General features: G+C 40.0%; 1 protein-coding gene across 1 annotated transcript in view; it reads right to left on the reverse strand.

The window, feature by feature from the left end:
* Nucleotides 1–11,267, reverse strand: part of LOC109918747 (proto-oncogene c-Rel) — a gene marked incomplete at its 5' end in the record, with an annotated part of 35,915 nt that extends 24,648 nt beyond the window's left edge. The window contains one exon of the mRNA XM_048600981.1: nucleotides 11,171–11,267. Within this exon, the coding sequence (XP_048456938.1) occupies nucleotides 11,171–11,267 (97 nt within the window). The remainder of the gene's footprint in view (nucleotides 1–11,170) is intronic.
* Between the last annotated feature and the right edge of the window lie 2,718 nt (nucleotides 11,268–13,985).

The raw sequence follows: 13,985 nt of genomic DNA on the forward strand, positions 1-13,985 counted from the left end.
CCTACACCTCCCCCCTCACCCTCATCCCAGGCCCCAAGAAGACTTTCCACATCAAGTAGATGTTCACCTGCACATTTGCTAATGTGGTATACTGCATCCGCTGTTCCTGTTGTGACCTCCTCTACATCGGGGAAACCAAGCGGAGGCTTGGGGACCGCTTTGCAGAACACCTACGCTCAGTTTGCAATAAACAACTGCACCTCCCAGTCGCGAACCATTTCAACTCCCCCTCCCATTCCTCAGACGACATGTCCATCCTGGCCTCCTGCAGTGCCACAATGATGCCACCCGAAGGTTGCAGGAACAGCAACTCATATTCCGCTTTGATACCATTGGGCTGCAGGGTTCCCATGTGGACTTCATAAGCTTCAAAATCTCCCCTCCCCCTACTGCATCCCAAAACCAGCCCAGCTTGTCCCCGCCTCCCTAACCTGTCCTTCCTCCCACCTATCCCCTCCTCCCACCTCAAGCCCCACCCCCATCTCCTACCTACTAACCTCATCCCGCCCCCTTGACCTGTCCGTCCTCCCTGGACTGACCTATCTCCTCCCTACCTACACTCACCTTTACTGGCTCCATCCCCACCTCTTTGACCTGTCTGTTTCCTCTCCACCTCTCTTCTCCTCTATCCATCTTCTATCCGCCTCCCCCTCTCTCCCTATTTATTTCAGAACCCGCCTCCCCTCCCCAATTTCTGTAGAAGGGTCTAGGCCCGAAATGTCAGCCTTCCTGCTCCTCTGATGCTGCTTGGCCTGCTGTGTTCATCCAGCTCTACACCTTGTTATCTCAGATTCTCCAGCATCTGCAGTTCCTACTATCTCTGATTAAACATGATATTGCTTTCACAAAACCATACTTATTCTGTCTAATTACTTTGAATATTTCTAAGTGCCCTGATATACTAACATTAATAATAGATTCTAAATTCTTCCTAACAGCAAATGTTAAGCTGACTTTTCCTATTTTTTGACTTCCTTTTTGAATTAAAGAAGTTACACTCACTATTTTCCAATCTAATGGAACCTCCTTGTACCTAGGGAATTTCAGAAAAACACATCAACCAGTTTGTTAGCCATTTGTTTCCCAGGATGAAGTTCGTCAGGACCCTGGAAGCTTGTCAGCCCACAGCTGGAATCCTTCGCTCAGTTTATTTCCCTAGTGATTATAATTTTCTTGAGATGCCCCCTTCCATTTACTGTTTTGCCACTAATTTTACATTTTACCTTAATTAATTCTCAGCTAGGTTAATATAGCAATTTAGAAACATGAATGCAAGAATATACTTAAATTGGCATGGTGGCTCAGTGGTTAGCCCTGCTGCCTCACAGCGCCAGGAAACCAGGTTCAATTCCACCCTCCGGCGACTGTTCATGTGGAGTTTGCACATTCTCCCTATGTCTGCGTGGGTTTCCTCCGGGTGCTCCAGTTTCCTCCCATAGTCCAAAGATGTGCAGACTGGGTGGATTGGCCATGCTAAATTGCCCAAAGTGTTCAGGGATGTGTCGATTAGGTGGGTTATGCAGGATGGGTCTGGGTGGGATGCTTTGAGGTTCGGTGCGGATTTGTTGGGCCGAAGGGCCTGTTTCCACACTGTAGGGACTCTATGATGTAGATCTAATCAAAAACTGGTATATCGTATAAAGGCAAAATGATAGCAATTCACAAAATTCAGTGTAACAAAACATTTGTCCTACTTATTTGCAGCCAAGTATATCTTCTTGGAGGAAAGAACTATTTTAGGAAACAAACAAACAAACAATCTAATGAATGAATAGAAACTTTTAAAAATATTTCTGCATGGTAAACAAAAACTGAAAAGTTTAGTTATGCAATTGTGAATACACAAAATAATGCTTAAAACAGACTGTTAGCACTTTTATTTTCATTAGCCCCTCACCCTTTTATTTCCCAGTCACACACTAATTTGTAGGCAAATAACTTGTCACACTAGTGGTGGATGAGCCATGTTTTTGTTTCAATTGCTGCATTTCTTAAGTCAGATAACTTAACACCAAAAAGCTCATCCTGTCCATGCAAACCCAATATCCCTCTCAGCCCACAGCATCCCTACCCCCTCCCAAGTCTACAACGATTAACTCCAAACTCAAACTTTTGTTACCCCATTGCTTGAAGTTGAAAGAAAGTGGTCAAAGTTAATTATCCTCTGACTGCTTTGAATTTACTGTGGGAGAAGTACCAAGCCCCTCCATTCAGCATCATCCATAAACGACAAGAGCTGAAAACTGAACAGCTGCATAGGAAACAGTGGGGGCAAATCCATGTCCCTCTGTGACAGAATCGTGCATGTGCTGTTTTCATAATGGAGGTCTAAACAAGCTTCTCAGTGATATACTAAAGGAGTTGTGTTGGACTGTCTCATGAAATTGATTTTTAAAATTAAAATTTAAAAGAAAATCCTGCAAGAAAGATGTTACTAATGGTTTTGGTCAAAGGTGTAGTACAGAATCAACAGTGACCTATTCCTGAGCTGTGTCTGGAAATAAATCCAAAAGAAAAAATCAATCCAAAAAATTCTCTAATGTGGACATTAGATTTTCTGAACAGTAACTGATGCAGTCTGGGATCTTAAACTATTGGCATGCAACTGCTAATTGTTCTATATTAAATGTCAACATTAATGAGAGTGTTCTCTATAATGTCCTTACTAAGCACATCTTTCCACTTGTAAGATCTAACTATTGTTCACACAAATGAGGTGAATAGCTCCTGCCTGAAATAGCTGAGTGTTTCATGTGAATGGAACTTTCCAGTGTTCCCACCAAAATTCTCAGTTATTACAATGTGGACTTCTAGGGCCACTGGCTTCCAACTTACGCCAATATGTGTTTCAGGAGCTGAACCTGAAAATTAAGACCTCAGGTCATTCATTTTACAATAAAGTTCCTCCTGTTTTCTTCCAATTTCTGATTAGCTCTGTGCAAGTGCACGATATCTTTTTTTTCTGTACTTTTGTATAAACTCACAAAATTAATGGACTTTTAAAATTGATGGTCTCCTGATCAGAGGTGGGGGGAACATTATCTTTCCCCTGTGCCAATTCCATTCCACAATCCTGATCTGGAACCATTTTTAAAGAAGCCAGTTTGGGAGTAGCTTTATGTCAGCAGACAGTCAATTTATATTAAGAGGCCTATTAAAGCAGTGTTCCCACATTAACATGGAGTTTCAGCTGGCAATGCAAATTGTCCATGTTTGTCCAGGCCAACATAGTGAAGGCATGGGATGATTGGCTGAAACTTTAAAAATCATGCTGCACAGGTCTAAAGCAAATCCTGCGAGATCCAAACTTTAATCTAGCTCAACCGTCTGATTTGCAACCTCTTTTTAAAAGTTCAAACCAATGCGATCAGTGTTTTAAAAAAAGCAGCATAATATTTTACAGAGATAGTAGGAACTGCAGATGCTGGAGAATCTGAGATAACAAGGTGTAGAGCTGGATGAACACAGCAGGCCAAGCAGCATCAGAGGAGCAGGAAGGCTGATGTTTCAGGCCTAGACCCTTCTTCAGAAATAATATTTTACAATAGTTCTATTGGTCACTAGCACAAATGCAATCAATTTAGCCCAACAGTAGTCAAGTCTGCAGGATGGAATAAGCGTGAAGAACAATCTCATTTTCAGAAACTGAGATTCATGGAGTCATTAAAGTCTGGGCTATGTTTTCATATGTGGGATTCTAAATGAAGGAAATACAGGATTTTTACAGCAAGAAGTGATTACAGTATCAATACTCAGTTGTTTGAATAATACTAATCTTCTAGTGGAACGTGCTGAGTAACCAAAAAGAATATACAAGAGAACAGCCAGGAAAACATATGCAAGTATCTAGATTCCATTTTCAGACATATACCTTGCGTAGAAAGAAGAAATAGAAGAATGATATTAGTCTCATCTAGAAGTTTCTTAAGAGATGTTTGGTGTGCATTATAGGTTAAGATAATATACTGGTTGCACCTTATCTGGGATGGGAAAAAGATATGGTGATTTATTTTATATGACAGCCTTCATATTTAAAGGAGTAAGTTTTCTGGAAATCTGTATTAAAATATTTTACTTTTAATTGCATTTTTAAATAATTTTACATTCTTATAGTAAAGTACAAATTAAAATAGTATTCATTGCAGCCCTCCTAAAATGTTATATTCAAGGTGCTTTTGGAATCTGCTGAGCGTGAAATGTCGTTCATCAATTCTCCTCCAAAATTTTATGTCAAATGGAAAACATTTATAAACCAACTGCACATCAATTTTTAAAATGCTGAAAACTCAAACTTCCACAAAAGTGGTTTTAATTACAATCTGTGCCATTTTAGGAGGAAACCAGATAGAAGCTACATTTCCTCTTCTATTATTTTTGAGTAATAGATCCTTTATGCCTTTTTAAATTGTTTGCAATTGACATTTTAATAAAACAAATGCCATAGAATTACAGAGAATTAACCTGCTAACAAACCTAATATGATAATGAAACAGATTCCCTTTAGATCATTACAGTTCACATTTAGTTTTACTATAGACAGTAAAATAAATTTCAGACCTGTGGCTCATTTCCTGTACTCAGTTCCCTTTTAGACACCGCAGTTTCACAGACATCAGCTTCCGAATATGCACTTACTGCATAATTACTATCAAAAAGGTTCATGCAGCAAAACCTTCAGTTCATGCAGTTCAAATTCAGGAAATGTTCATTGTGCTGTTCTAGCAACTATATCCTATTTTCAAAATGCACACATTTTAAGAGTAAAACTGATCCCTCCAACTAACATTATAACATTTACTGCAAAGTTTAACAGTCGTACATGGTGTGATAAGAAACTAGATTCTTCTTCACAATACTCGCACTGGACGTCTTAAAATAATCATATGAAGAGATATGTTCTTTAGTTGTAGGAACAAATCATCAGGCCACACACAGATACTAACTGATCTCCTGTAGCAATGCATATAGTTGGAGAATGAAATGAATTTCATCTCATTGAACGAGCAGTAAATCTGGTGAAATGAATTACCTGCTCGTTACAGAACATTATATATTAATATCAATGAAATGGAAAGTGGTTGGGAGATTAAACTCTGCCAGAATACTGCCCAAGTGATAAAGGTGAAAACATATTTCAGACTGTAAACAGAAGTGTCACTTAAAGCAGGGTAATTGGTTGGCCATTTTTCTTACGACCCTACCCTGTATGGTGCGAAATTCTGGGTCTGCGACAGGTGTGCCATATCAAAGCTCTGGAATTCTTCCAAAGATATCCAAGGTTTAGTCAAGAAAATTTGACGGTAAGGGAAAAATTACAAACAATGAAGCCTTTCGTCATATTTGGCTGAACTCTTGGAGATAACCCTTCGAAAAATTAAAATAGCACAGACATGCCATGTCCCCCTCATGAATATTTAGAGAATGCAAAAATTGATCTTCAATAGGGAACTGTTTCAGGGAAAATGACAGCAAAGTAGTCAGTACAAATGATAGAAAGGACAACCTAAAAATTAAGGCTTACAACTTCTGCAATGTAGATTCAGATCTCTTTGGAAAACATGGCAAGCAAGTGACCTATGTGGAGGCTAGCCCTGAAATTAGGTTCACCATATTTAGAAAATCATCAATGACAAACCGACTGCATCCAATTTACCCACAGGAAGGCCAGAGATAGTGCAGCTGCAGAGGCTATTCCAAGCACAACAGTGACGGCACTCCTCTACATTGGGGAAACAAAGCGTAAACTGCGTGTCCACTTCGCAGAACATCTACGTTCTGCTCACAAAAAAGACCGAGCTACCTGTTGCCTGCCACTTTAACACATCACCCTGTTCCCTGGCAAACATCTGTGTCTCTGGCTTGCTGCAGTGTTGCAGCAAAGCTCAACGCAAGCTGGAAGAACAACACCTCATTTTCCACTTGGGGACCCTGCAGCTCTCGGACTCAATATCGAGTTCAATAATTTTAGGGCCTAAACTCTCCCATGTCCTAAGCCCCTAACCCACACACCAGGCCTTGTTATCACACAGCGTGCCATTACACACTACCTACTGTAAGTCACTAACAGTCCTCATTACCAACTATTCACCCTTCTAGCCAGATTGTTATCAACTCCTTTGTCTATCCAACTGGCCTTCTCTCTCTTTGGGCTCTATCCTATCATTTACTCCCTACCCCATTCCTCTCCCTATTTCTGTATCTAAACCAACGTTTTCCCAGCTACCATCAGTTCTGAGGAAGGGTCACTGGGCCCAAAACATTAACTTTGATTTTTTCTTCACAGATGCTGCCAGACCTACTGAGCTTTTCCAGCAACTTCTGTTTTTGTTCCTGTGACTATTTGTGCTAATTCCACATCAGACTCTATTGTCATGCAGGATCTACATATGATAACAAACTTGAACAATGAGGAAACTACACATAATCCCAAGATTGTTGGCACTTGGATCAGCCAAAAATACATATTGAGTCTCCACTTTATATTATCTTCTGCAATATGATATTTCCATTTTAAATTCCTGCATCCCCATATAAAAAAGGAGTCTGCCTAATTAAATGGATCCTCGTGCCATTACACTTATTCTTCATGCCCATTGTAATTACACCAGTTCACATGGATATTTCCCAAATTAAACAAGGAAATTGGAACTTCTAATAGAGAAAAAAAAAAGAAAGACATTTCACCAATTTATTAACTGGTTTCTGAAATCCACCATCTCAGAAATCTGAAGAGGGTGACTGACAAGACTAAGAAATATCTTTCGATCTCACAATCTCCGAATTTAAATCTTCCACAAGTTTCATCTAGGGGGTTAACTTAACCCAAGCTGTCCTAAGCATCTTGACTTTCCAAACTTGTGCAAACTATGTTACTTTGTGAACAGCATAAAATTCCTGTTTGAGGAAGAAAATAAATATGTTTCACGTAGTGATAGGGCTGTATAGCATGGAAACAGACCCAACTCATCCATGCAGACCAGATATCCTAAATTAATCTAGTCTCATCTTTCAACTTCAATGCCAACTGAGACGGTAAGTAAGAAAGCTGACCTAGATGCATTTGTGGGTGGTAACATATTTCTGCTAAGTTTAAACAAGTGTGATACTTTGGGCAAGTACCAAGCAAACTCTCAACAATGTGGGAGTGTATGAACTCAGCAGATTTCTGTAGGAAGCCCATGCAACTGCCGGAGGAAAGAAATAAGAAACTACTAAAAAAAAGTAATTGTAGGCTGACTTCGCTCACCTCAAACGAGTGGAGTATCTCATCAACTTACCTTTAGTTGGGGCACAGCCTGAGGAAAACAGACAAAAAGCAACTTGGGAATGAAAAGGCAGGGGAATGTTGAATATTCATACTGGGGAAATGTAATTAAAATGTTTTTAACTTTTTGAAGAGAGTTTGATAATTTTGTCTTGGATTATTCACAAGATTAACTCCATCAAATAGAGCAAGTTTCACCAATTTAGTACGACGCCATTTCAAAGCCACAGGAACAGTTCCAATTATTCCATCATCTCTCTTAGTTTCAAATTGTGCCTTTGTTTGACTTAACCAAATATTTTTATTTAGTTATTAAAGTCAATTTCAGTTTGGGTTTCATCGTTGCTTACAGGTGATTTAAACTTGCATTTGCACACTGGCATCTATTCCTGATTTCTAACGCAGACTATGGGCGGAGTACGTGCTTTTCTTTATTCTGGATATCAGATTTGAAAAATTCTTGCATTTGGTGTCCCCTTGATACTACCCAAGTTAAATGTCTCACTAGGCATTTGTCCTGAACAAGTTGTTCAGTGGGTATTCTTTTTCTCAACTCATTCACTGGGTGTGGGCATTGCTGACTAGGCCAGCATTTATCACCTATCCCAAGTTGCCATCAAGAACATGATGGTAAGCTGCCTTCCTAAACCACTGAAGTCTATTTGGTGGAAGTAGACCACAATACCATGGCAGGGTGGGGGCAGGGCGGGGTGCTTTTCCAGAATTTTGACCTGGCGGCAGTGCAGGAATGGTGATAAATTTTCACGTCAGGATGGTAAGTAGTTTGGAGGGGCATTTGTAGGTGGCGTTCCAGGTATCTGTCACCTTTGTCCTTCTAGAAAGTGGTGGTCACAGGCTTGGAAGGTGCTATCAAAGAAACTTTGGTGAATTTCTGCATTGCAGCTTATGGATGGTGCATACTGCTGCTACTAAACTTTGGTGGTAGAGGGACTAAATATTTGTGGATGACGTGCCAAGCAAACTTTGCCCTGGATAGAGACAAGGTTCTTGAGTGTTGTTGGTGCTGTACTCATCCAGACAAATCTGAAGTATTCCTGCACACTCCTGATTTGTGCCTTGTAGATGGTGGACAGGTTTTGGGGAGTCAGGAGGTGACTTACTCACTGCAGAATTTCTAGACTCATGCCTGTTCTTGCAGCCAAAATATTTGTATTCAAGTCCACTTGAGTTTTTGGTCAATGGTACTCCTAGGATGTTGATAGTGGGCGACTCAGTGATGTTAACACCACCGAATGTCAAGAGCCGATGATTATATGCTTTTTTGTTGGAGACAGTCATTGCATGACACTTCTGTGGTGTGAAGATGGTTTGTCACTTGTCAGGCCAAATCTGGACATTCAGTATCTGAGGAGTTGTGAATGGTGCGGAACATTTTGCTCATTGCACATATCCCCACTTCTTACAAATGGAGGGGAAGTCATTAATGATGCAGCGGAAAATGGTTGGCCCTAGGACACTATGGCAAATGCCTGCAGAAATGTCCTGGAACTGAGATGGCTGATCTCCAACAGGTGCAACCATCTTCCTATGTGTCACATATGACTCCAATCAATGGAGAGTGTGCCCCTCCCAATTCCCATTGTTGCATTTTGCTTGGGCGCCTTAGCACCACACTCGGTGAAATGTGGCCTTGGTGTCAAAGGCAGTCACTCTCACTTCACCTCTGCAATTTTCATCTACAGTTTGAACCAAAGCTGTAATGAGGTCAGGAGCTGAATGGCCTTGGTGAAACCCAAACTAAGCGTCAGTGAGCAGGTTATTGCTAAACAAGTACTGCTTGATCGCACTTTGATGACAACGTCCATCACTTTACTGTTGACTGAGAGTAGACTAATGAGACAGTAATTAGCCAGGTTGAATTTTTCCTGTTTTGACTCTTCAGGACATACGTGGGCGATTTTCTACATTGTTGCGTATATGCCAGTGTTATAGCTATACTGGAACAGCTCAACTAGGGACATGGCAAATTCTGGACCATACATCGTCAGAACTATTGCCAGAATGTTGTCAGGGAACGTGACCTTTGAAGTATCCAGTGCCTCCAGTCCTTGTGGATGCCACACAGCATGCACTGAATTGGCTGCAGACTGGCATCAGTGATGCAGGGTTCCTGAACTAGGCTGAAGTAAGTCACTCTGGGTGTAGATTGATGCAAATGCTTCAGCTTTATCTTTTGCACTGATGTGCCCATACCTAGTTGGGGATATTTGTGGAGCTTCCTCCTTCAGTGAGTTGTTTAATTGTATACCACATCTCATGAATGAATATGGCAGGACTACAGAGCCTAAATCTGTTCATTGTGGAATTACTTAGCTCTATCACTTGCTGCTTATGTAGTTTGGCACATAAGTAGTCCTGTTTTATAGTTTCACCAGGTTGACACTCCATTTTTTGGTTCCCCCTTGGCTGTCCCTAGCATGCTCTCTTGCAATCTTCACTGAACCGGAGTTGACCTTCCTGGCTTGTTGGTTATATTAGAGTGAAAGACATTCTGGGCCATGAGTTTGCAGATTATGTTGAAGTACAATTCTGTTGCTGATGACCAACAGCACCTCATGGACTCCCAGTCTTGAGTTGCTATAGCTGCTCAATAACTATCCCATTTTGCGTACTAATAGTACCACACAACACGATGGAGCATATTCTCAATGTGAAGGCAAAACTTCATTTCTACAATGACTGTGTAGTGGTCACGGTCGTGGACAAATGCCTCTGTGACAGGCAGATTGGTGGGATTGAGGTCCATTATGTTTTTCCCCACTTCGGCAGACCCAGTCTAGCAAACAGTGCTCTTTAGGGCTTGGTCAGCTTTGTTAGCAGTGGTGCTGCCAAGCCACCCTTGGTGATAGACTTCGAGGTCACCTATTAGTACAGTCAGTGCCCTTGCAATCCTCAGTGCTTCCTCCAAGTCATGGTCAACATGGATGAGTACTGATTCATCTGTTGTCTGGAGGGAGATGGGTAGTTGGGTTGGGTTGCGTATTTGGTAACAGCAGGTTTTCCTTGCCCATGTTTGACCTGATGCAATGATACTTCATGAGTCAATGCCAAGGTTTTTCAGGGCAACTCCTCCTAGCTATATACCACTGTGCCACCACCTCTTTTGGGTCTACTGGTGTCTGCCTGTGGGACAGGACATACTCTGGGGTGGTGATGGTGTTGCCTGAAACATTGTCCATCATGTACAATTCCTTGAGTAAGACTATATCAGGGTTTTTATTGCTCAAGTAGTCTGTAAGATAGATCTCCCAATTTGGGCACTAGACCCCAGATGTTAGTAATGAAAGTTAAAGGGGCTGTGTTTGCTGTTGTCCTTTCTGGTGTCTCAATTGGTGCAAGATGTCCCATCAGTGTCATTCCTTTTTTTGAGAGCTTTTAGCACTGGTACAAATGAATGGTTTGCACGGCCATTTCAGAGGGCAGCTAACAGTCAGCCACATTGCTGTGGGTCTGGATTTACACGTAAAGATGGCAGTTTTCTATACTAAAGAATATTTGTGAACTAGATGGGACTTTTATAACAATTTAAAAATGGTTTCATGGTCAGACATTTTATTTCAAATTTTTTTTAACCAATTTAAAATTCTACCATCTGCTGTGGTTTGGCTCGAATCCAAGATTTCAGAACAAACCAGTACACCACTGCCTCTTCATATTGATTGAGCATTCAAGGAATGACACAAATGGAGTTTAGGCCAGAGATGATAGGCCACTAATCAACTTCAGCTAGTTGCAAGCAAACAATGTACAATCCTGGAAAATATCCTGATCTACAAGGAATTGAAATAGTAACAAACTATTTGGAAGCAATGATGCTAACAACTTTGTTGTTTCCCCCCACAAAATTACATTTGGCTGCAGGGCAGAGAGGAGAAAATTCCTTACCATTAAAGGGGTTCAGGCATCGCTGAATTCTTTGTAGAATTGCCTCTTTTACCTCTTTCTTCTTCGCACACTGAATTCCCAAGTTCTGAAAGCTAAAAATTGTGAAGCAATTTAACAAATGCAATGAGAAATAATAAAATTAATTTTTGTTTACATCTTGGAGATAACTTACAAAATAATTTCACTGAATCATTTTTTGGTATATTGCCTGAAATGGTCAGAAGCAAATTTAGTAGAGATCACTGTGGCATATAAATGAGTTTTCAATGGAAACAATAACACTTATTAAACAAAAAGTTTAGCTAAAACAAAACTCCATTTAACTTTCTCTTCTTGAAATATAAATGCTACTTATGCTTCTATATCAAGCAGAGGTACGAGCTGTGGAAAATTGTGCGGGAGTCCATTTCTTGACTGATTTGCATAACACAGTAGTTCAATGTTTGGGACTTCCCCATTACATTTCCCAGATGGAAAAACCATGACATCATCACAGCATAGTGGATGACACCTAGGAAGTACATATTTTCAAAATGCTGGGTGGGAATAACAACTTGTGATATAGGGAATTAACACTATAGTCTTAAAACAGTAATTGTCCATATTATGACCTGCTTTTTGTTACCAAACCAACAATAATTTGCTAATCAAAGTATAAACCATTTAAGAATAAACTGTCTCAATTAAACTGCATAGAGAGAATACTAGTATGTTTCATTTCATTAAAATATGATCGCTAATTACATTGTTAACTTTAAATCTACATTACAAAGCAGAAGTCTTGGAAAATGAAAGGTCAACACTTTCACACTAAAATAGAGAGTGTATTCTAGTCTTCAAGTTGAGCTGTTTAGCTTTCATCATTGCTGTTAGCGCTTCCAATACAGACTACAAGAATTATCAGTCATCTTCACTATTCTAAATTGTATTAGTACACTTTCTCATGGAAATTTTTTTTAAATTTCAAATGATTAATCTAATAACCAAACACATTCACCGAATCCTACTGGATTTCTGTACCATATGTAACTTTAAAATATGTAGCTGACATTCAACTTTGAAGTATTGGGAACTATGAAGAGTATAATGATAGACGTCAAGACAATGTGGAAAGGCTGCAGAAAGGTGGGACAAGTGGCAGATTTAACTTAATGGATAAAAGGGTAAAGTGTTCCTCGGGTAGGAAGGAGGAGAAGCAATATAAATTAAAGGGTACAATTCTAAAACAGTTACATGTACAGAGAAATCAAGGGACATTGAAGGTAGCAAGAAAGGTTAAAAATGTAGCTAAAAGGTATAGTGGATTCTGGGCTTTATAAAGGGAAACAAAAAGGTACAAAAGAAGTTATGATGATCAGCCTAAATTGGAGTATTATGGCCCCATATTTCAGGAAGAATAAGAAGGCGCTGGAGATGGTGAAGAAAAGATTTACAAGATGAGGAACTTTGGTGAAGTTGGGGGCTATTCTCCTTAAAGAAGGTCGAGAGGAAATTTGATAGATTGTTCAAAGTCATGAGGGCTTTAGACAGAATAGATGAAGAGAAATTGCTCACATTGGTGGAGGCATCAGGAACCACAGGGGACACGTTTAAAGTAATTGGCTAAAGAACCAAAATCAATGAGGAAAAAGTTCCGTTGCAAGTGGTATAAGACCTGGAACATACTACTTGAGAGTGTAGTGGAGGCAGTTTTAATCATGACTTTCAAACAGAAATTGAATAAGCATCTGAAGAAAAAATATTTGCAGGGCTACAAAGAGTAAGCAAGATAACAGCACTAGCCAAATTGCTCTTGTGGAGAGCCAGCACAGATTTAATGGGATAGATGGTCTTCTTCTGTGTTATAACCATTTTATGATTCCATGATTTTCACATACTAGTAATTAGACAACAAGTCCCTTAAATGGATAAAGACTGCAGCAAATGCAAACATGAAACATACAGTGGCAATTCCATACTTGAATCAAGCTAATGAGGAACAGCTCCGTTAATGCTGTATCAAACAATGAAGTCATATATAAAATTCACCATAACTAACCATATTCTGTGTATTGTTCTATAAGTCTAAGGAAGAATCCATTGGCCTATCATGAGCATGGTTGCTCTTTGGTAGAGCTATCTAATGAATCCCACTCCCTGCTTTTTCTTCACAGTCTGGTATTTTTTTTCTCTTAAGTACTTATTCTATTCTCTTTTGAAAGTCATTATTGAATCTGTTCCTACTATTCTTTTAGTTACTGCTTTCCAGATCACAATAAATGGCTGTGAAGAAAAGATTCCATCTCATGCATTTCATTCCATTCCAAATCACCCAAATCTATATCCTTTGGAATTTGATCCTTCTACCACTGGAAACAGTTTATTCTTTAAGATTTGTAGCTCGGGTTGTGGGTGAGGTTGTTGACTTGCTCGACAAGCTGGCTTGTTTTTGTACAGACGTTTCCTCACCATGTTAGGTAACAGCATCAGTGAGGACTCCGATGAAGCGATGTTGTTCTGCTCTGCTTGGCACTTATACTGTCCTGTCTGTTATGATGAGTAGTGTCATTTCCGGTTCTGTTCTGTATGGGTTTGTAGGTGGGGTCCAATTCTATATGGTTGCTGATTGCATTATGAGGTGAGAACCATGCCTCTAGGAATTCCTGTGTGTGTCTGTGTTTGGCTTGGGCTATTTTGGTTATGTTGTCCAAGTGTACTGATATTAGGGAAGGTTTGTCATGTTGTGTTGCTGCTAGTTGACGTTCGTGTATTCTGATGGTTAGTTTCCTTCCTGTCTGTCTGATGTAATGCTTGTGGCAGTCGTTGCATGGTATTT

This window comes from Rhincodon typus, chromosome 9 (assembly GCF_021869965.1).
Source record: "Rhincodon typus isolate 14 chromosome 9, sRhiTyp1.1, whole genome shotgun sequence".
In the NCBI taxonomy this organism is placed as follows: domain Eukaryota; kingdom Metazoa; phylum Chordata; class Chondrichthyes; order Orectolobiformes; family Rhincodontidae; genus Rhincodon; species Rhincodon typus.